Below are 25,399 nucleotides of genomic sequence, written 5' to 3'. Positions count from 1 at the left end.
CACCATTTTTGGCCTTTACATGAAAAAATCAGCTAAATGGCTATGTTTTTTCTTTATTTTTATTTATTTATAATAATACTTACTATTTATTTATAATATCTATTTTTTCTCTTAAGAAATTTGTTTAGTCAGAACATATGTAAATGAAAAAATTAATTTAAGTGAGTTATAGAAAAGAAACTAAAAAGTTCGACCCAAATTGGGGGTCATCAGAATTCGTTTTAGAGGTATGGTTCCTTCGGCGAAGTTTCTTATTTTGATCCCTAGAATATGATTTTCACAGAGCAATGGGCGATTTTCTTGCCTCCCCACAAATCGACCCGGCCTAATATATATACCTATATGTATATATTAAGCGTTGCTTGCATATTACCGATAAACTATTGATTTTTCTTATTTCAGCCTACTACAATTCCACAATATTCACGATGGAAGTAACGACGCTTCCGAAGCAGATGATGAAAGTCGCAATGGCAACAATTTTATAGATGACGCAGAAAAGCCACACTGTTCTAAGAGCAAAACGCAAAAAAAATTGAACAAAACCGATAGTAGCATAGTACTTGAAGTGACGCCCGTAAAGAATTTACCTTCACCAACTGCAGACTCCAACGGATCTTCGATTGAATGTTTGGGCGAGACAACACCAATGGAAGTCAGTGCTAGCGAGAATAATGATTCTGAAAAACAGTCCCAACCAAAACCTCACCTAATGATTGCAAGCGATGTTTTAGTAGACTATGATCCACCTACAACACTGTCCACCGATTCAAATTCGTCTAGTGCTCCGATGTCTCCAACAAATAGTGGAGCTCCTGAGAAACAACAAATGTCTAAACTTAAGGCGATCTTGCAAAGTAGCAGTGGCAGTTCCAGTGCCAGTGCGTCGGCCGTGAAATCTTCATCATCCTCAACGGCTGGCACTGCTGCCAATGATATATCGAATGTTCTGCGTGCCAATCCCAACATTTCTATGCGTGAACTCTTTCCAGGCGAGGAGGATCTCGGTTTGAATTTCAAGGTGCCTTTTGGTAGCAGCACCAGCCAGCGTACACCTGAAGGTTGGACCAGAGTACAAACATTTTTACAATACGATGAGGCAACACGACGCTTATGGGAGGAGTTACAAAAGCCTTATGGCAATCAAAGTTCTTTCTTACGTCATCTCATACTATTAGAAAAATACTATCGCAATGGTGATTTGGTGCTTTCACCCAACGCCTCATCAAATGCTAATGTTTATACACAAACGGTGCGACAACGTCTCACCTCATATGATCAGGGTCACTGCGGTGGACTAGTCAGTGCCAAACCCAGTCCGCCAACTAGCAAGCGAAGCAGTACCGACATTCCGACAGTAGAAATCAATGAAGATGACGAGGAGCCAAAGCGCACTGGTTCGGCCCAAAATAACGTCCAACAAATGGAAGTAGAGGGCGTGGCACGAGAGTCTCCCAATTCAATTCGTGCAAAGCGCTCTCGCAGTGATTCTGTGGACAAGCTCACCAAACAGTTGAGCTCTAATGCTGTAACCATAATAGCGCGTCCAAAACCACACACTCAACCAGCGGGAGATCCTTCTCCCCAGAAGTCACTATTGAAGGACAAGTCTATAGATAACAGTGTAATAGCTTCAACTACGCTCACTGTTTTGAGCGGTAACAACGCTAGCGGAGGTGGCAATAATACTAATAACAGTAATACATCAAGCAATAGCCGCAGCATTTTGAAAACGAATCTGCTCGGTATGAATAAGGCTGTTGAAATCGTACCAATATCAGCTGCCAGTAGCTCAGGTGCTGGTGGCTCCAATGCAGCGAATACTTCCGGTAAAACACAAAGTGAGAGTAAACATCAAAAAATACTGGATCTTGCAAATAAGCTCTTGGACAATCGAATCGAAGCAGCGGCTGCTGCAGCAGCAGAGCAAACGAAAACTGGCACTGGCTCATCATTGCTAACATCTCCACCGGAACTAGTAAGCTTACAGCGTCGTTCAGTTAGCGTTGCGAGCGGGAACTCCACTAATACTGTTAGCACTAATGCAGCGCCCTCAACTAGCATTACAACTGTATCATCTCTCACAGCCAGTCTTATAAACAACAAGCGTCCGCAGAGCGCTGCCAAAGGAGTAGGTGGCACCGGCGAAAATAATACAGCACCGCATCGCGTGCCTCCACCAAATGTGGTCCTATTACCGGACACCCTCACAGTGCGAGAGCGACAGCAACGCAGTTGGCGTCCAACTTTGATGCCTGTTGAGGAGAATTTGCATTTAATTGACAAGGGAGGACCGCTTTATCAAACTGCAGACGGGCGCCGGTTGCCAGCGCTGGTGCAAGTGCTGTCGGGTGGTAAGCCATTCCTCATCTCTATTTTCGATTACAATCGGATGTGTATCCTGAGACGTGAAAAGTTGTTGCGCGATCAGATGTTAAAGACTGGCAAGAATCCACACGACCCCAAGCAGCAGCACGCGCAGCAACAACAACAACAACATCAGCAGCAGAATGCAGGAAAAGTAGTGTCAGCGCCAAACCCACAAGCGGCGAACTTCAACAAGCACGTCGGCAAACAACAGCAGCAGCAGCAGCAGCAACAACAACAACAACAACGGCAGCATCAAGTAGCTCAAGAAGAACTGTTTCATTTGCAAATGATGCAAATCCAAAAACAAGCTATCTTAAAACCACCCGGTCGCTATCCACCCATCGCACCTAAAACCACAGCAACCATTAGCCACAATGGCGGTGGGGGTGGAGGCGTTAACGGACCTGCCACTTCTCAAGCGCCAGCTACGAACGTTAATGTGCCAATTTCGAGCAGTAGCGTTTTTTCCTCACCGATGATGCCATTGCTCACCAATGCATTCTCAAATCCGAATTCAAACCCTCTTGCCGTCGCGGCTGCAGCAGCAGCGGCTACAGCTAAACTCAATACCAATGCTTGGATCTGGAATTTCCCTGAACCGAATCATATGATTAACGGCAACATGGTAGCTGGCCAGGGTGCACCCAAACTGCCACAGCTGCTGCACAAAGGTCCGCCAGTCGGCATCGGTGGTAATATTTCTGCAACGATCACATCGAAGCAGCAACAACAACAACAGCAGCAACACCAGCAAATGCTTATTAATAATACGTTGATGTCGAAAATTCCAAAGACTCTAACTGTAATACCGCAGCACAAGCTAATGGGCACCAGCGGCAACACGGCGTCTAATATAAGCCACAAGGAGTGATGACGACTTAATTGTTACGCGAGTGTGAAGGGTAGAAGAGAACGCAGACAGAGTAGACTGTACGGAGCATGGCTGAGTAGTTGAGCAGTTAGTGATTAGATGAGGACGACGAGGAGATAAACATGTAAGATTGCCTTTCGCCAAGAGCTTACACATAAATACAGGTAAACTTCCAGCTTTCGCTTCAGTGCAGATCACATAGCGATCGTATCGACTTAAGCGAAAGCATAAGTATGTAAAGAAACCATTTTAGATAGTTAAGTTGTTGCCAGTACCCTAAGCATTCAACAGAGTAAATAAGTGGACTAAAAACTAAGTATTGTTATTTGGCTGGTGCTTTTACAAACCTAAACCGAGTTCAGCATTTAACGCCATATCAGTTAAAAAGAAATGAGATTAGCGTATGCCATGCAGAAGATTTAATTATTTGCTGATGGAAAGATTTAAAGAAAAACAAAATTTCGGCATTTTTGCACGACAGTCTCAAATAAAATGTAATCTTGGCCTAAGCAACAGTTGATGATTTTTTTGCTATAACACCATTTACACTGTTATTTGCGATGATTGTAACATTTCACAAAACTTGCTTCAGAGTTCCATACTATTTTTGTGTCTTTGACTTTTATAACAATTAACAGTTCCATTTAAAGTAGATTTAAATATATGCTGCTATGTGAGTGCAATTGCATATTTTTCATGCATAAAAACACACAAACACAAAATAGATTAAATGGTTTCAAGAAACACACTATGCAACATACACATGCAACTCCTTTGGATGATATGAAATTAAACATTGCAGACAATCATAGAATTCAAGCGGTTATGTGCTGAATTGCAAAATTTAAAAAAATGCTGCCAAACAACGGTCGATTGATTTTCAGTTTCAGAACATAGAACGACGTGAAAAATCAGTTCATCATCAGAAATAAAATTAGATTAGGAAGGAAACACCAAATTATTATAAAACATATAAATGAATGCTAGCTGGTATGGCTTGCTGTTGTGTGGTTGAGCTCGGCGAAAGTGATGTGATTGCACAGAATGTAAATAAATATGTTAAAGCGTTTGTTAAAACTACTACAACAAATTATATATAGATCTGATAAACAATTGTTAAATATGTAGAGCTCAAACAACTGCACATTTTTACGTAAAGGCGGTAACAGACCAGACTCTGTGCTTAGTTAATGTGTAAACGCGCATATTATCACACTTTATCACTACGTGAATTATTCTTTCATAATAGCAGATATTTTGCCGCAATGTTTTAAAAAGTATGTTGGCGGTTATTTATCAGGGAGAATTTTATGCATAATAATTATTACATGTTTCACCATCCCAACTCTGCAATCTCAGCGCGGAAAATGTAAAGTAAGTAAAAAACAAAAATGATTTACTTGCATACAAACGCCCACACATTACATTGCAAAACGTATATAAAACAAGAAAACACATCTACATATATAAAAAATATCAAAAAAAAAATTTTAGTTATAGATCTATATTTATTAATAAATAAACTAAAAATGAAAAAAAAATAGGATTAAAACGTATTTTAGTATAGCAGCGGATGAAAAAATACCGCATCCTTTTTAGGCAATAATAACAATAACAAAGTAATATAGTAGTATGTAAAAGCAAAGCGTACAGCGCATGAAATGAAATCTAACCTCAAAATTGCCCTTACAAAATTAAAACCTTAGATTAGTGAATAAAAAGCATCAAAACAAATCAACAAAACTTTTATGAAAATTTAAGGAAAACAGTGCCTAAAATAAAATACAGACAAAATGAAACCGAAACAACAAGCGAAATTCTGCAGGAATTAAAGTTTAAATTTATTGTATGATACAATATACATATGTATTTATATTTATGTTCATAAACATTTAAAATGGTTTAAAGCAAGACTCTAAGCACAACAAAAACGTTGGCTGGAGTGTTACCAATGTGAAACTGAACTTCACGTTGAATTAATATTTTCATTTATTCAAATTGATTATATAAAAAAAAAACATTGTTGTTAATTATATACACATATACATATACATATATATATTCATAATCATTCAGACAAAAACACTCATAAATATATTTACATAAAAAATCAGGCATTTACTATTGTACAATGCGAGCAAATGTATAGAAAGTGAGTAAAATGAATGGAGAATTGCATTAATCATTACTTATATGCTTATACTTTAATTATACGATTGGATTACTTGTTAATTTAGCTTAAGCTAAACTACCACATAATTAGGTATGTATATCTTAGCGATAAGTTCCATACTAAATTATTTAATTTGACTTTGTTTAATTTAATCATGCATTAATCAAATGATTACTTACATTTCAAATATTATAAAATATTATAGCACTAGCTGAAAAGTCTTTAGTTTACTTCAAGCATTAAAATGTCAAAAAGAACTTAGTATTGGCATAAATAAAAAGTTTAAGATTCCTATTGCATTGATTTTCTGCTGCATACAATTACTCTATGTAATTACGGACATAAATATGGTATATACTATACACGCATACAAACATATATGAATGCTTAAGCTGCGTAATGTAATCACTTACAAATATCGCGCACTCTATTATCAAATTTGTTTATGCCTGTAGTATAATTATAATTTTAAAGAAATATCATTTCCATGCTTTTACTTAAGTTTCAAAGGCAATTACATAATCTGGAAATGTAATAAAAAGATACATATATAAAATACATGAACTCTTATTTCTCCCATATACATATTGTGTTTTATTATTTTTAGCGACAAGTAGTTTTTAGTGCACTTAAAACCTGTTTGGAAGCCGATTTTTGAAGAAGGAAACTTTTATCGGGTCATCTTGGATTTTGCGGCTTCCTAACAGGGCGGCCGCCGTAGCCGAATGTTTTGGTGCGTGGCCACCATTCGGGAGTGCGTACGTTCGAATCTTCATGCGTGAACATCAAATACGAGGGGTGCCTTTTATATGTCGTGATTAGAGAACAAAAACAAATTTTAATCATCGAAAATCACTTTATTGTTTTTCAAAATATTCTCCATGAAGATCTATACACTTTTGCATGCGTTTGAACCAATTATCGAAGCACTTTTACCACTCTGAATGAGGTACCTCCAAAACATGCATTCTGAATGCCGCAACCGCTTCTTCAGGTGTCGAAAAACGTTGACCTCTCAGTTTGTTTTTTACGTACGGGAATAAAAAGAAGTCATTCGGTGTCAGGACTATACAGCGGATGACCCATTAATTCGATGTTTTGGGTGCTCAAAAATGCTGTTGTTTGAGCCGATGTGTAAGAGCTCGTATTGTCCTGGTGAAGAGTGATCCATCTTTGGCGATTGGTTTTCCTAATTTCTTGGAAGACAACTGGCAAACAAATGGTTGTGTACCACTCAGAATTTACGACAGTTGCGACATGTCCAGTTTTTCCGAAAAAACAGGCGACCATTTGCTTGGAAGTGCTTCGTGCGCCAAAACTTTTGTTGGATTTGGCTCATCTTGAAACACCCATACAGTCGACTGCTGTTTACTTTCGGGCTCATACGCGTAAATCCATGATTCATCACCTGTCACGATGTCCGATGTCATAGACGTGTTTCGAGGCCCCGCGATCGTATTTTTTGAGCATTTCCTTCGACCAATCGACACGAGCCTTTGACAAATTTTGAGCGATTGACAAATTGTGTGGGATCCAACGCGAACAAATTTTTTTGACAGTCAAATGTTTATGCAATATAATATTGAATGTATGCTGGTCCCACTAATGCCTAAGATTGCCTCAATCTCACGATAGGTCACATGACGATCTTGCAATATCAGTTCGCGCACAGCATCAATGATTTTCGGAACAACAACTGATTTTGGACGACCTTCACGAAATTCGTCTTGGGGTGAACTACGACCACGATTGAATTCACCAGACCATCGATAAACACTGGTCCTTGATGGAGCTTCATCGCCAAAAAGTGAATTAAGTTCATCCATGCAATGTTTCTGAGTTAATCCACGTCGAAAGTTGTAAAAAATAATCGCACGAAAATGTTCACGATTTAATTCCATTTTTGGACCGAGATGAATCTTTTAAGCTATTTGTACTGTAAACAACACAAATAGCGCTGGTATTTCAAAACGTTCTGAGTACGTAAAAGCCAAAAAATGTCAAACTTTGCGATACAGCTGTCAGTTGCCAGATTGCAACACCAGGGCTGCCAAATCCCGAGGCACCCCTCGTAATAGAAACAGTTTTTTCTAAGAGCGGTCGGCCCTCGGCAGGCAATGGCAAACCTCCGAGTGTATTTCTGCCATGAAAAAGCTCCTCATAAAGACGCACACCACAAATAGGTGGAAGAGCTCGGCCAAACATCTAACAGAATTGTGCGCGCCAATTATTATTATTATTTTTTTAACAGTACACAGCACTTAGGACCAGTTTTTTGCGAATTTAACTCGGCTTTCCAGCTAAACTAAATGTCATCGCTCAGTTTTGCAGGGTTAAGTTTGAGACCTCTTTTCGCCAAGCGTTAGCAAGTGGCGAATAGATGAAGCAACTGGTATAAATGAACATATCTTGGCAGCGCTGGAATAGAGCTCTGGCTAAAATTACATTTGTTTGTAAGGCAGTGAGTTATACCAGTTTAATAAGGTATAACCAAACCCGCTAGCGGCGAATTTTGCGCGATAAGTTTGTTGTTGCTTTCCCATGCAAATTCTTCGTCAAGTCAATTGATCATAAAGATAATGAGCAACGAAGTGGCGAATAGAAGAGGCCTAGTATTAGTTCAGCTTTTGCAACATGGTTGCAAACGTTAATGGTGCTACAATGGCTATGTTCAGAAACGTATTATAATGCGCAGTACTTGCAGCGCTGGCAGCACTGTCAATGTGACAATTCATGCAACTGATAGATTTGTTGAAAAATTGCAAATAGATTTGTTGCATTTATGAACGCGCTGTGCAGTAAAATGGAATTGTTACTAAGTTTGGTCATGGACGATGTATGTGAGGAAAAAACCGATAGTCTTTTATTAAATTTAAGAAAAAAAAACCGTGTAAAGCTTAAAAGAAGGACATATCTTGTCAAAAGTTTAATATCGAAATGGAAAATACCCAAAAATAAGTCTTTTTTTGAAGCCATGATGTTGATTCTCTACCGGATGTATTGTTTCTTTTTTTTATTCGCTTATATGTGATGAGTAAATTAGAAAATTTTCGCTGGGCGATGTTTCTATCTATTTTTAAATCTTTATTAACTTTTTTTACTTCATCTACGACCTTAGCCCAGAGCACGTTCTTTTTCCTCCTTCCCGACGTGAACTCGTTCTCCATGCTCAGTCGGACTCTGAGCAGTAATTTCATCTCCGATGTACTAAAGTAATCACTAAAACCAAGAAAAGTATAATAAAATAAAGCTTAAATATCGTATTTTTCATCAATTTTTGTATTAAAAGCTAAAATAAATAATTAAATACCCACTTTTCATCAGACATTGTACTAGCGTATTTATTGACAGTGTGAAAAGTTTTGCTGCAAATAATGCACGACTTTTGATGCAAAAATGACGTTTAAGAACGCGTTGCATTTGCAGTACTGCCATATTTGCATTTTTGAACGCACTGCTCACTCTGAAATGGTATGTTGCGCATTATAATGCATTGTTGAACATACCCAATACTGTCGTTTCTATTACGTGCCTCGACCTATTACTGCTCTAAATTTACTAGCATCTTTGCTTCGGTCAACACCGCAATTTAGTGTGCATCGAATTCACAAATTTAAATTGAAGCTAATACTAACCGACAGTTTTCGTGTGAATTCATTTCACAGAACGTACAAATTCACTTGGAATTCGTTTAAAAAAAGTGGAAAGTATTAACCTTTTCGTTCCCCAAAAACGTGGATTTGTGTGATGAAAATTTGATCTAAAAAAAGTATATTCAACAATCTCAAGATTTGAATCGGCTAGTCCAAGGCTGTTCGGAAATCAACAAATGCCGGCATCCGGCATTGACATTCCTAATGCGTAGTAACTCCAAAAGGTTCAAATATTAAAAATTAGTGGCGTGAATAGATCGAAAATGAAATGTTGTGTATTTTATAAGGAAACAGCAAAACCACAAATCTACATCCATACATATGGATGTGTGCGTGTGTGTTGAGTATTTTAAATGTTACTCATACGCTCCGTTTAACTGCAATGGTGTAATTACATACATATGTATGAATGTATGTATGTAGGTACGCATTTAAGTAAGCGCTTGTAAATTTGTAAATTGAATTTTCTTATTATTATGATAATAAATTTAATTGGGTTTTTAATTGTATAAATTAAAAAAAATATTGCAAGCAAACAGTTTTAATAGCAATGAATTAGAGACTAATCATTTTTTAGCCCTACGGCTAGCGTTGTGGTCTGACAAAGCATTTTGAGAAATTTCATAAAAAATTTGTGTGTTCCTGTACATTTTTCGCCAAATTGTTTCATGACTTACAAGTTCCACGAGGGGTTGTCATTAGAGTAAAATATGATAGAGTTAACTTCGTTTTAAGATTAAACAAGCATATTCCAGCTTGTGATGCCCTTATATGTACACATATGGTCATTAAAATAGATACGCTGCCTTTATCTATCGATTTCCTTGTGCCGCTCGGAAAAATTTAAGCTACAGCGCACGCTCGATAACGTGAACTAATTCAAATCAAGGCAGTTCACGTTAACAAAAGTGTTCACGTTTTGGAATGCCCCAAAAGACTAAGTAAATATATTTTTTCACATTTAAATTCACATTTTATTCTTGTTTTCGTTACATATTAATTGAAAATTAAGTCATACGATGGTTTTATTTAAAAAAAATCAGTCATCTTTTTTTGTATCTTCTGTTTTTCTAAAACTTGAAGCACAGCTTTCCCCTTAACCGTCTTAGCACACTCATATCATTTTCATCGACGTCTTATTATTACGCCTTGTTGAAAATTTCAACTGCTTCAGTCGGCTTAATTTTCTCCAGTTGCTCTGATACGCTGTCATCATCGGATTCGTCCTCTTGTTGATGATCGTCATCTGCATTGCCCTGCTCGATATCTTCTTTCCATACATGAATGGCTGGTAACGTGAATGCAATCTGAAATTTTTAATAAAAAAAAGTTTAAACTACTAAGGAGATCGACGGTGTTGCTCATCAAGGTGGGAAGTTCAGCTTCCCATTTTTCTTTTAAAACCGCCAACGGAACATTATCATCGGGATCATCATTGTTTACCGCAAAATTTGAAATACTGTTCCAGCACTAAGCTAATGTTGCTTCACCAACACAAAACCAAGCCGCATCCCAAAGATTTATAGCTGTTTTAAGTTCATTTTTTTCAACTACTTGATCAAATCAGACTTTTTCGCTGCTATTGAAGCTAGAAAGCTGTTTCTGTAATGCAACTTAGTGATTTTTATTGCATTCTGTTCCATCAGTGGAATGAGGGGAGTAACGTTTGGTGGCATAAACATTGCCGAAATTTGCCCATTCTCCGTTGTCAGTTCAGCTTCATTTGGGTGAGAAGGAGCGTTGTCGATTAGGAGGAGAGCATTAATTGGTAAGGCTTTCTCCTTTAAAAACGATGTAACCTTAAAAAACAACCAGTTAACCTTAAACATCGGACAAAACTTAAAAGGAATATTCACCTGTGGAACAAATGACTCATGAAACCATTGCTTGAAAATAGCCGACGTCATCCAATCGGATTACGAGCTCTTATAGTCGGTGGGACACTGAAAGTTTTTAAAGCAACGTGGATTCTTCGCCTTTCCAATTACCAAAAGCTTAAGCTTTTGGGATCCATTAGCGTTTGAACAGCATAAAAACGTGATTCGCTGCTTCTCGGATTTTACCCCTGGGGCTCTTGACGCGTACGTTTTCTCTGGCAAAAGCCTCCAGAATAACCCCGACTCATCAGCATTATATAACTGATCGTTGCACAACTCCAATTCGGCCATTTAAGCTTTAAGTTTTGTCAAGCACACGGGTTTTTTAGAACTCATTTTCACCAGAAAACAAAAGACGAGACACTCTTTGCAAAACCAAAACCGCGACTGAAATATTTTACTCCTTACACGCAATTACGAATAAAATGCCTATTTTATATTGTAATTAGGGGATTGCCCAATTTCAGAATTACTTGAGATCAATGTAAACTACATTCAAATAATTGTAACGTTTATTGTTCATGTTATAGAGCTTTTCGGGTTTGTTCACGTTTTAGAGAAGTCAATGCACAAAAATTTTTGGGGTGTTCACGCTTGAGAGCGTTCACGTTATCGAGCGTGCGCTGTATTTCGCTTTTTTTACAAATGGCATCACTGCTGCGTTGTGAATTTCAAATATCCGTTATATTAAAATGCTTTATTATTTGCACATTTCAGATTCGGTTATTTTCAAAAAGTATAATTTTGTGTGGCCACTCAAATAAGTAATATACTTTGCGGATAACTCTCGCATTTAAACGAATTAAGTGAAAAATATAGATTGCAATGTAAGTAGCGAACTAAATAATTCCTTTCATAAATAATAATTAATAAGAATTTCTTTCAAAAATGGACCGTGTGCAACATTGTACAGTTGAGGAGCGGAGGCTTGTTGTCAATCTTCGGAAACCCTCTTTCCTTCAGCACAAAAAATCCACAGAACATGTTTCACCCTAATTCAGGGTTGTTTTCCCCGATGTCAAGGCTATTGATTACCTTGGAATAAGGCCAGATGGATATAGAGGGATAAACCTCAGAAGGACAAACAGAGCGAATTCGGCCTCAGCAATACCAAAGACGTACATTTTTTCAGATGAATTTTCTGTATTTACAATCGCAAAAACATTTGTAAATTTTTCCGATGAATATTCTGTGTTTGACCTTGAACTGACCTTCAATTTGGCCCCGCAAGGAGAAACTGACAACGAATTCAGGCTCAGCAACCCAAAAACATTTTTAAACTTTTGTTTTTTAATTTTTCCGATGAATATTCTGTGTTTTTTACCTTGAACTGGCCTTCAATTTGACCCCGCAATGGCAAATGGATAACTAATTCAGACTCTCAGTAGCCCCAAAAACGTATTATATATATCAACTTTTTTTTTTTAATTTTCCACTCAATATTCTAGGTTTGTCCTTGAAAAAAATTAGTTTCCAAGTTTTTAGGTAATTAGGGGAGGATTTCACCTCTTAAGAGGAGTTAGAAATTTTCGTACTTGCTGGGATGTATAGAGTGGGCCATGTACAATTTACTTTTTAAATCAGCTATAAAAAAAAAATAACCAATATTTTTTCAAACTTTTTTTTTATTTTGAATATTGCATATTGTCATTTATGAATGAAAAATAATATCGTTCAAATGAATGCCACGACTGGCTTTACAGTAGGCCATTCGATCAACCCAATTTTTAAGCACATTTTCGATTGTTTCGGCTCCAATTTCATGAATTGCAACTTCGATTTCGTGTTTTAAAGCATCAATCGTCTCTGGATGGTTCGCATAGCATTTGTCCTTAACGGCTCCCCACAAAAAATAGTACAACGGGCTTAAATCACAGCTCCGAGGCGGCCAATTGATATCGGAATTGCGACTGATTATTCGGTTTGCAAAAACGGTAGTCAAAAGTTCGAGTGTAACTTTGGCAGTGTGACAAGTTGTACCATCCTGTTGAAACCAAATGTCGTCCATGTCATGATCTTCAATTTTTGGAAACAACTCGTTGAGCATGTCACGGTAACGCTCGCCATTTACTGTAACCGCAGCTCCTCGCTCATTTTAGAAAAAAAAAGGTCCAATGATGCCGCCAGACCTAAAACCGCACCAAACAGTGACTCGTTGTGGATGCATTTGCTTCTCTACAGTAACGTGTGGATTTTCTGAGCCCCAAATCCGACAATTTTGCTTATTGACGTAGCCACCGATGTGAAAATCAGAAAAGAAGAAGAAGAATCACCACTTTGGCAATAGGTTTTCAATATTTCCCAATTTTGTTCAAGCATATAGCGTCCCATTTCGTAAATGTCAAACCTTTAAGTAAATTATGAACACATTTGACGTGCCATTTGTGTTACCATTCTCAAAAAATAGGTGGTGCAAATATCGAACGCTATATGACCCACCCTGTAAGAGCGTTGACTATAATTTGAATGCATACATTTTTTTATTTTTAAAGTTTCGCGAAATTCTCCATACAAATACTCCTATTCAAGAGTGTGTGTTTGATATAATAAGAAAAAATTTAAATTCGTGCCCAGAAAATCTCTTCCAAAATCATTACGAACATTTTAAGAAAAAAAAAAATTATTAAAAGCGGTCAAAATTGCCTTCGTTATGATTTATGAACAAAATTTGTCGAAAAATCCGCATTGTGCGACGGTGGCAAAAAAAAAAACGACTTGCATTAGATAATTTAGTTGTTATTATTACCAGGTGGAATCTCTTTGTCATCAAAGGCCACTGCAGCTGAAATCCACAACGTGTTATCAGCGAGAAATGAACCTACCAGGCAGAATAGATCGTAAAGTTCCTCTGTCGGAACAAGCAAATTTATGGAAGCGGAAAATTGTTGCTCAAAGCGCAAGTTATGGTGTGGGCTAGAGGATATGGAAAAATGGTCTAAGATACTTTGGAGCGATGAAACAAAAATAAATTTATTTGGAAATGATGCTGGGAGAAATATGAGGACAAGAGTTCTCACCGCGGCTCAAGACAAAACAGTCAAGCACAACATAATGATTTGGTGATGTCTCTCTTGGTATGGATCGGGAGCTGTTCACCTCATAACCAATAAAATATTCAAACAAATGCCGAGAAAGAGCAGACTGATTTTTTTACGGATGAAGACGAACATGAAAAAGAAACGGGTTGTGTACTCAACAGAACGAAAAAACTAATAGGAAAAGAATGTTCCCAGAATTTAATACCACTGATCCAAAAGAGCAGAACAAAAAAACATAATTAAAACCTCTCATAATAATACTCTCTGGCGCGGAGCTACTTCAAGAAGTATTGCAACCAGTTGCTGAAGAAAATATGCCACTTCGGTGGCTTTTTGTATCAAAGATAATGACCCAAACACTCTTCAATGCTAAAACATGAATGTTTTTTTTACAAAATAATGTTAAAGCTATGGATTGGCCAAACCAGCCCCGCGATCAAACCCCCATTGAAAAAGTTTGGAGAGATTTAACCTGTTAAGCGATTAGTTTTTCTTAGACAGCTCGATTTACTGTGCTGAATTAATTTCAAGCGAAGACTGCCGATGCAAAACCGGTTTTCAGCCAAATATTGGATTCACCGTGCGCGTTGGCTGAACGATTATGATTACGATTATCAGGAAATTTAGTGTTCATGCTTACTTTATAATGTCAAAATAACAGGGAAGTTTTTGTTTTTTGCTTTACTTTAAATTTCATAGCAAATGCAATTTCCTTTTTCGGCATGACGCACATATACGACATTAACTAAAAAATGAACTTTTGAAATTGACGCATATATACGACATAATCACTTAACAGGTTAAAGAAGCGAATTGGGAAGGAAACATTAAAAAATAAGAAGGATTTATGGAATTCCACTTCCGCAGAAACCTGCCGTAGGAGTATCAAATCTATGCCAAATCGAATACAAAAAGTCATTAGCAACCAATAACCACAATCAACACTGATTAAACTTCGCTAATAAGTAAACTGCATTTTTAATAAAACCAATAAGTTCTTTTTGTACGGTATCTATTTCTACTTCGTACCTATTTTAATGACCATTTGAATATTTCCTTTTTGCTCCTATTGGCACTAGTTTAAGTTTTAAAAGATCCTTGAATTATTGTTTATATTTGTTATATTAGTCTATGAAATAAAACCACTCTGCTTAGCGGCCGAATGGGTTGGGGCGTGGCTACCATTCGGAATTCAAAGAGAGAACGACGGTTCGGATCTCGGGGAAAGATTAAAATAAAGAAAAAGTTGTTTCTAATAGCGGCTGCCCCTCGGCAGGCAATGGCACACCTCCGAGTGTATTTCTGCCATGAAAAAAGCTCCTCATGAAAATATCTGCCGTTCGGAGTCGGCTTGAAACTGTAGGTCCCTCCATTTGTGGAACAACATCAAGACGCACACCAAAAATAGGAGGAGGAGCTCGGCCAAACACCCAAAAAGGGTGTATGCGCCAATTATATATATATATATACGCGCTATTTTCGCGTCAGATACGTAGGTGAGTTCTCGGAACTGAAAGAGATAAAAGCTGGTGTGCTTGGCCCCCTTCCTTATCAACTTTTTACTTACGACCTGCCGAACAGCAACAACAAAGTCTGTACACTTCAACTTTACAAACAAAAAGACCAACTACCTGCCATATACCAAGTACCATACTCTAATACAGCAAAGTATTTATGTATGACGCTCGACACGAAGCTTAGGTGAAGTGCGCACGTGAAAAAGGAAAGAGAAGAATTGGACCTAAAATTCCAAAATATGCGTTGGCTAATGGGTGAAAAATCAGCTTTATCCACACACAATAAGATACGGCTTTACAAACAAGTTCTCAAACCTATCTGGACCTATGGGATTCAGCAATGGGGATGCACCAGCTATAGCAAATACAAAGATTTCAGTCTAATGCGCTCAAGCATGCTGTTCATGCTCGCTGGTATATTAGGACGCAAGGTCTAGAACGTGAGCTCAATATTCATTCAGTTACTAAACAAGCATGTGAACAATGAAGCTTTGATTCCCGAAATGGATGAAAAACCGACAACTTTGTCAAAATGATTGCTCTTTCCACTCATACACCCTTTTGCGAAAAGTGCAACGTGTTCTTGTGCTACAACGACAAAAGGAACTGTTTTACAATTTTCCACACCCAATAACTTTTTTTCCCAAAAATAACCCTAAACGCATATAAGGCCATATATGGCTTCATTTTTTTTTCTTCCAAACCGCCAAGTGAATTTTTTAATTTTTGTTGAATACGCAATAAATTACCCTCAATCAACATAAATTTACGGTGTTTTATTTATTTTCATTATTTTAAACATTTCCATGCAGTAGAGGGTTAACGATAATACAAAAGGGAAATGAAGGCTGAAACGAAAAGAACCTCTAGATTTAAACTAATAAATAAACAGAAATCAGTTAAAAATATGAATTGTATTTTGCTGAGGATTAACATAAATTATTTGTTGTAACAAAACTCGACAAAAATTGCTCGTTAGTATAGGTATGTTGCAATGAAAGCACTAATAATAAAAAACACACAAAAAAAAATGTATAGCGCCGTCCTGTTGAAACCAAATGTTAACGATATCATTCACCATTCGCTGTTACATTAGCGCCTGCCTCGTCTTTGAACAAATACGGGCCGATGATTCCTAAAGCCCATAGGCCGCACCAAACGGTTATTCTTAACGGATGTAATGGCTGTACTTGAATGGCTTTGGATTGCTCTTCAAGTATGGCATTTTGCTTATTGACGTTGCTTATTGAAGTTGGGCTGAGCGCGAGATGAACACTTTTCATAGAGCGTCGATTTTTATAATGTATTTGTGCGATTAAATGTCAATGAATACTGAAAAAATTATGTATTTAGTTAACGTAGACACGCGTGATCTCTCAAAAAACCCCTATTGGAAAAAGTACCTCCAATCGGATCACCCTTTATATATATACATATCGTTCCCCTTATGCCACAAACATGAATGTGTAAAGATGAAAGTGTTGGGTGATCAAGTCCGAAAGTTTATTACGCTATGAAACTTAGAAGGTTTGGTTTCCGATAAAACAATTATTTGTAGTTTCCTTGTACGCATGGCATTCTGCGTTTTGATATAACACAGAGCATCCAAAGGCTAATCACACATCTGGCATCATGACTTAAACAATCTAAAAGAGTGGAGTATCAAAAGTAAGTTATCGCTTAATAAATGTTTTCATATGTCACTCAAAATCGTATCGTCACAAATTATTCGATATTCGACTTTCTAATGTTGAAGAATTCTTAGATCTAGAGGTCCGTCTTGACTCCGATTTTACTTTCGTTAACCATATAAATTATGTTATTCCCAAGGCTTACTCCACTCTAGCTTTTTTACAGAGTTATACAAGAGATTTTAAGGAGCCTTTTACTATAAAATCGCTGTTTAACTCTCTAGTCCGATCATAGTCGGTATTTGCTTCTAATATCTGGCATCGATTTTATGTCTCACTCTCTGATAGAATTTAATAAGTAAAACGTACTAGTCTTATAAGTAGACGAAACATTCAGTCTTTAATTCTCAAATCTCATTATTTTTATTTTGCCCCAATTGCTAGAGCGGTTAATGAAATTAATAAAATCTATAGAAAACTAAACCTTGACTTTCCTATGCCAAGATCTCATTTTGTAGCTAAGGTTGTGTATTAAGGGAGGGGTAACGTTAATTCATGGAAAAAAAGGCACATTTTTATGATTTTTTTTTTGATGACACAGTTAAAATTTATTCGTCAAATCTTTTACTACATAAAACTATAGCATTTGAAATATATTTTGTGAAATTTTTATCCAAAAATATTTAAAAATACGGCAATGGCAGAAATTATTCGGACGCATCTCAAAAAAAGTAGTTTTGCGGTGCCCCTCATAACTCGGTGTTAAATCATCTGAAATCAAAAAACCAAAGTTATTTCGTTAGATAATCGTTTTCTCCGGGTAACGCGGAGAGGGTTTTTTTTTTGGGAACACGTTAAAGTCAAAAACACGATTTTCGCGTAAAAAATCGGTGAATTAGTTACCGTAAAAACAAAAGTATCAACAAATTCGAAAAAAACTCTTCGGCGTTACCTTGTAAAACATTTACAGAAAAAGTTTTCAAAATTTCAAAAGGATCGGTGCAGTAGCTTCAAAGTTATGAGGGGCACCGACTTTGAAAACGTAAGTAACGGAAAAACGCTTTAACGCTAACGCTAAACGCGGTTGAGCCAGGTAGGTAGCAACACTTACATGGCTGTATCTTTGTAAGTTTTGCTCCGATTCATCTAAAATTTTCACAGAATATTCTTGAAAGGTTCTTCATTTAAAAAACCAAATAAAAAAAAATGCAAAAAAAAAATTTAAAAACGTTACCCCCCTTAAGTTGTAGAAAAAGAAATCCATTTTTTCTCGGTAGATGGCTGTAGTGATCGATATCTCGTAAAGTATCGAAACAAAACAAAGAAACAATTTGAAGTTTATACTCGTTGTGAAGGTATCATTTCACATTAAAAATATTCTTTTACTGTTATCGTTTGTCCCATTCAGTTGTGAGTTACAGGGTGTTAACAATGGAAGTCAATAAAGAGAAAATTCGGTACATTTTACTGTTTTTCTTTGATAAAAGCGAAAATGCAAGCCAGGCCGCTGAAATTGTGAATGGTGTTTAGGGTGCCGATACTTTAACTGCTAATTGGGTGCAATTTTGGTTTCGTACATTCCGTTCAGGATTTTTGATGTTAATGAAAATGGCGATAAAACCACAAGAATAATGGAAGTTGATCTGCATGTTAGTGGTTGTAACATCGCTCAGGAGGTAGGGATCAACCATAAAACAATTTTAAGCCAGTTGCGCAAAAATTTTACCCAAAAATAATTGATTTCTTTTTCTCCAAACTAATAAATAATTTCCCATGGCTCCGCGATGGAGCAAACCTACCTAATATTCATAAAAAAATCTTTTTGCACTGATCCATTAACAAACTAACATTAAGAACTTTCTGTAAGATTTTTGTAATCATTGACTTAATAAAGAAATGAATATGAAATTTCAATATACTCTCTTTCCACTACACTAAAATACGATTTTTTATTCAAATAAATTACAATATAACGATCCAAACTCAACCCGATTTTTATTTTATTTGGAATCGGTCATACATTGCCCACCTGTGGGGGGTATGGTTTTTTAAGAGTTTGAGAACTTAAAATGAGACTGCAAAACAGAAATATTGTTGGAATGCATTTTTTCATTTAAATCTGATAGATGATTTCCCGGCATTTATTTTTTTAATATATCCGGTTATGATGTCCGCCGTGGCTACGAGTTACATCAGTCCAATTTCCATCCAGCTCGATCAGTCCAATTTTTGACAATTTTTTCCAATACATCTGGTCGTATGGCATAAATGATGGCTTGAATATCGCAATAAATCAATTGTTATGCGATCTGAAAGTCACGCCGTCTTGCTGGAATCAAATGTGTTTAGAAACAGAAATGCAGTCATCATGGTTCACATTAGTAAAATTTTTATAGTTAAAGATGTTGGAACTACATGGTCGTCATGTTAAGAACTCCACCGGTACTTAACTCAGCATAACCACAACAAAAAAATGTGACCCGCAGAAAATACTTGTCATGCCTCCCCAAAGTCCAAAAAGGAGAACCAGGTCATCGGGCAACACAATGCGTCGCATCAACCGCTATCCTCGATTTAAGCTAGTAATAAGTAAGTATTATGAATTGAAAACAAGCAGATACGAGTTAAAAGTATTTTTTTTTATTTTAATTTTTTCTTTTGTATTTCATTGAGTTTATTTCTTTTTAATTTTTTTTACTCTTTGCTCTTTAATTATTTTTTATTATTTTATGTATATTAATTTTAGTAAGTATGAGTAATTGATGTTGTTAAGGTATTCATAATACCTGAGTGCGTACCACCGTTTCAATATTAATATTTAATAAAGCTATTAAATCGAGTACCTTTGTTGGCTCTGAACTTTGGTACTTGCAAAGACGTCAAGCGGAAAATTATTAGTTTCAATATTAAATTGAATAATTAGTAACTTGAGTGTCAGTTTTGCTATTGACTCATATTAAAGTGGAACGATACTACAGGGTGGGCCATGTAAAATTTGCTTTTTGAATCGGCTATAAAAAAAAAACTAATCAATATTTTTTCATACTTTTTTTTTTATTTTGAAGATTGAACATTGTCATTTATGAATGAAAAATAATATCGTTCAAATGACTGCCACGACTGGCTTTACAGTAGGCCATGCGATCAACCCAATTTTTAAGCACATTTTCGATTGTTTGGCTCCAATTTCATGAATGGCAACTTCGATTGCGTGTTTTAAAGCATCAATCGTCTCTGGATGGTTCGCATAGCATTTGTCCTTAACATCTCCCCACAAAATATAGTCCAACGGGCTTAAATCACAGCTCCGAGGCGGCTAATTGATATCGGAATTCAAAAACGGTAGTCAAAAGTTCGAGTGTAACTATGGCAGTGTGACAAGTTGCACCATCCTGTTGAATCCAAATGTCGTTCATGTCATCCTCCTCAATTTTTAGAAACATCACGGTAACGCTCGCCATTTACTGTAACCCCAGCTCCTCGCTCATTTTCGAAAAAAAATGGCTCGATGATGCCGCCAGACCAAAAACCGCACCAAACAGTGACTCGTTGTGGATGCATTTGCTTCTCTACAGTAACGTGTGGATTTTCTGAGCCCCAAATCCGACAATTTTGCTTATTGACGTAGCCACCGATGTGAAAATCAGAAAAGAGGAAGAAGACTCCCCACTTTAGAAATAGGTTTTCAATATTTTCCAATTTTGTTCAAGCGTATAGCGTCCATTTCGTAAATGTCAAACCTTTAAGTAAATTATGAACACATTTGACATGTCATTTGTGTTACCATTCTCAAAAAAATAGGAGGTGCAAAAAGCAAACGCTATATGGCTCACCCTATATATGTATATAATAATAATATATATACATATATGTATCCACATACGTACATACATATGTAAATTCTAAATGTCTTATGAGTATCGATGAGGTTTGCAATATTTGTTATCATGATTTATGGTCCATATATAGATAGGTAATAATGGTAATGGTAATGGTTGTACGGGTTAGGCTAAGGCCTTTATGCACTGCGACCAGATTGATCTATTGTGCACACTAATTACCTAACTATGATTATTTAGAATACCGAGGAATCGAACCAGCCCCTTAGGAGGGAGAAATTGTAGGTCTTCCTCCTCTAGTAGGTACGAGCCTCGGATTCTGTGTCTCCTGTGGCCTAATGCCTCACAGTTGTGCGGCCCTTTTTATTTAGGGTAAGAGCAAATTTTGCTCTGTTGGCATTGAAGCGTGGTCAATATATTACTTTAATATCGCTAAATTAAAGTGCTCAGTATTTTTAGAGCTGTAAAGTAGACCATTTTTATATTTCTCTCAATTATGGGTATGCTTTTACTATTGATGGCTTTTGTTTATTCAGTAACAGTCAACGAAATTTTCTGAAAAATACTTTCGTAGAATATTTTAGTCCTGAGATGTCTGATTTCAAAGAATTTTTTTAATTTTCTGAAAGGGGTCCAACTGATCCGTAGACTCTTCAGTTCTACTTGAGCGGATGAGCGTTATTGTTCCCCAAAGAAGTATTCGTAATTTGTACTCTTTTTATGCGGAAAAATTTTAGAATAAAGTTGCGAGTAATGCACCTATTGGTCGCGTACTTCGAGACTATCATTGTTGATCCAATTCCAGTCTGATTGATTTCCTTTTATCTAGATCTAATTTTGTAAAAATTTTAAATTTAGTTGGTTAATATTGGTTATAAAATATAGATTGGTTGCTAATATTTTAGCTGCCTATACATTTTTTTTTTTATTTATTTAAGGTACTTTGTACTGTAGATATATATGTACATATATACGACAGATATTTTTTTGAGGAGCTTTTTCATGGCAGAAATACACTCGGAGGTTTGCTATTGCCTGCTGAGGGGCGACCGCTTTTAAAAAAAATATTTTTCTTCATTTTGGTCTTTCACCGAGATTCGAACCTACGTTCTCTTGGCCATCCATTATATTATTAGAAATAATATAAATAAATAAAATGAAAGCTATGAGCAACATTTCGAAACTCTGATCCACTGTAAAGAGGACAAGTGAGAAATGCTGGACTGCAAATTTGTTCTACAAAAACGTTGAACTCATAATGTACTTTCTGGATTATATGGTCGCTTTTCGGCTCCAATAAAAAGTCTAAATTTATAGTACTGCGTAATTCTTCAAATGAAAGTGATAAAAAATGAAATACATTTTAACTTAATATTTTGTTTCTGCCATTTTTGAAATTTTTCTTTTACAGTTCACATTATACATATTATATAAGTGCTGAATATATGTATGTACTAGGGTGAAGTGAATTTTCTTTTTAAATCGCTTTCGGCAGACGTGCAAAAACTTAGCTTTGTATTCCAGAAAAGTGCAAGATTTTATTTGCCCGTATGTTAAGAGCTGCGCTCCACACCATTAATTTTGAAAAACAAAAAAAATAAACACTCAATTTACCAGACTGGGTGTTAAATGACTGGTCTTGCAATTTCAATTCAAAATTCTTGCTGCATGTAACATTTTCTTACCGTAATGATATCATGACTTTTGCAGCTAAAACTAAAGAATCCCTTTTATATTATATTATTTTATAAATATATGTACCTATATTCGTAAAAAATATATTTTTTGGTATTGACTCTTATGCCAGTACTCGTCGAAATGTCTGGTGCAAGTTTCTCTGTGAAGAAACAATAATTGATAGTACTGCCACATTTTTTCGGAATAAAATGTTTATATGAAAACATGATTCTGATGCAGGACGTGTGGCGGCTCCTTGCATCAACTTAACATATTTTTTATATTATAGTTATCACCAGGCTCTGAAAATGGCAAAATGAATGAAACGAATGAAACCTTCAGCGTATTTGGAAAATCGAATTTGTATACCTCTGGAATGTATTATTATTATTGTTATTATGTTAATTGATAAAGTTCATAAATCTATTTATGTGTTCCAATGAATATTATCAACTTATTTTGTTACTTTTACAGGTAAATACTCGTAAATGGTTTAAACCTCGCTCAGCACTTATTATAAAGATCAGTCATTTTGACCGGTTTTGGTAGAAATAGGTATATTCAAACAGCTAGTAAATTTAGTGTTAAGTTCAACATTTTCATTTTTACTTCCCAGAATTATTTACGTAATGCGTGCATACATTTATACATACACTAGCATTCAGTTGCTAGTTTTAGATTGATTTTATAACATTTTAGTGTAACTTATGATGCCATTTAATGTTATTGATGAATTTCGTGACATCAAAAGGCTTCAGTGACGTGCTTGCTTTGTGAGTGATAAGCTGTGTCGGTTTTTATTAATTATTATTGAAATTATTATTACTGGTGTACTTTAGTATTTGTAGAAAACATCAAGCCGCACAGCATAAATTGGAGGAGAAGATTTGGCCAACATTAAATAAAGGGCCTAAGCGCCAATTATATAAAGGGTTTTTCAATAAGGGCGGAAAGATGTTGAAATGGAATAAAATGGCGTTTGCTGTGTGGCACGTAGCGCCGTCCAGCTGGAACCACATGTCGTCTAGGTCCATATGGTTCAATATGGGCCATAAGATATTGGAAGGGCCACCACGTCTACCGAAAAATGGGCGCAATGCGCGCAACGTTTGCGTTAATGAACACTCATTTTGATAATAAAGTTTTATCATTTGAACGTGCTGTTCAATCGTGTAACTTGCCATGATGATTTGGCATAAACAACTGAATAATAAACAAAAGATTTGACAGATGTCACCAAAACAAAATGGCTGCCACAGGGCGCCAAAATCGACCCGCGCCAATTGAAAAACCCTTATATAAATGTATAAAATTTATTAAAAAAATTATGAGAATTAATTTTGCGCCACCTTGTATAAAGATAATTAATAGCTGTATGGAATTTTTTTTCTATTTTTCCAAGTTTCATTAGGCTGATGCCTTCTAGAAAGCTTACATTTTGTGATTTTTATTAATTATTATATTCGTAAAGACAGCATTGCATTGCTATGCTATTAAAAAAATATTTAAAAAAAGTTCCATATACAGGGTGGGTCATATAGCGTTTGCCTTTTGAACAACCTATTTTTTTGAGAATGGTAACACAAATGACATGTCAAATGTGTTCATAATTTACTTAAAGGTTTGACATTTACGAAATGGGACGCTATATGCTTGTACAAAATTGGGAAATATTGAAAACCTATTTCCAAAGTGGTGAGTCTTCTTCTTCTTTTCTGATTTTCACATCGCTGGCTACGTCAATAAGCTAAATTGTCGGATTTGGGGCTCAGAAAATCCACACGTTACTGTAGAGAAGCAAATGCATCCACAACGAGTCACTGTTTGGTGCGGTTTTGGGTCTGACGTCATCATCGAGCCATTTTTTTCGAAAATGAGCGAGGAGCTGCGGTTACAGTAAATGGCGAGTGTTACCGTGACATGCTCAACGAGTTTTTGATTCCAAAAATTGAAGAGGATAACATCGACGATATTTGGTTTCAACAGGACGGTGCAACTTGTCACACTGCCAAAGTTACACTCGAACTTTTAGCTACCATTTTTGAATTCCGATATCAATTGGCCGCCTCGGAGCTGTGATTTAAGCCCGTTGGACTATTTTTTGTGGGGAGCCGTTAAGGACAAATGCTATGCGAACCATCCAGAGACGATTGAAAATGTGCTTAAAAATTGGGTTGATCGAATGGCCTACTGTAAAGCCATTCGTGGCAATCATTTGAACGATATTATTTTTCATTCATAAATGACAATATGCAATATTCAAAATAAAAAAAAAAAGTTTGAAAAAATATTGATTAGTTTTTTTTTTTATAGCCAATTCAAAAAGCAAATTTTACATGGCCCACCATATATGTATATAAAAATGAATGTTTGTCTGTATGCAGTGATGGTAAATGTAGGGAAAATTCCCTACATGTAAGGATTTTTGTCGAAAAATGTGGGTGTAGGGAAAAGGACAGATTTTTTTAAATTCTGTAAATGTAGGGAATTTTCAAAAAAGGCAAAAACAATTTTAAAATAGCGGGAAAAATTAAAAAAAGTTCATTTAAAATAATATAAAAGTCCGCAGTAAGATATCATGCCAGACTTTTATTTCTTATGGCAGCATACTTTTAAAAGCGTTAATACGCCAACATTGCCATTTTTTTCTTCGTTAACGCAAACGAAGTAAATTTGCAATTATATTAGTTTTAGTTTTTTTATATTTAAAATGCATATATTTTACAGAAATGAGCTCCTCCTCTGCGACTGAC

At 36.1% G+C, this 25,399-nt stretch overlaps 1 protein-coding gene across 4 annotated transcripts in view; it reads left to right on the top strand.

Moving 5' to 3' along the window:
- Positions 1–5,984, top strand: part of LOC129239498 (uncharacterized) — a 28,419-nt gene extending 22,435 nt beyond the window's left edge. For all 4 annotated transcript variants that reach the window (XM_054875016.1, XM_054875013.1, XM_054875014.1 and 1 more), the window contains exon 8: positions 403–5,984. In XM_054875016.1, the coding sequence (XP_054730991.1) occupies positions 403–3,241 (2,839 nt within the window). In that variant the 3' untranslated portion in view covers positions 3,242–5,984. The remainder of the gene's footprint in view (positions 1–402) is intronic.
- Positions 5,985–25,399: the final 19,415 nt, after the last annotated feature.

Source organism: Anastrepha obliqua, chromosome 2, assembly GCF_027943255.1.
Source record: "Anastrepha obliqua isolate idAnaObli1 chromosome 2, idAnaObli1_1.0, whole genome shotgun sequence".
Classification (NCBI taxonomy): domain Eukaryota; kingdom Metazoa; phylum Arthropoda; class Insecta; order Diptera; family Tephritidae; genus Anastrepha; species Anastrepha obliqua.
The sequence above is the reverse complement of the archived record's forward strand: the minus strand, read 5'-3'. Positions and strand labels throughout refer to the sequence as shown.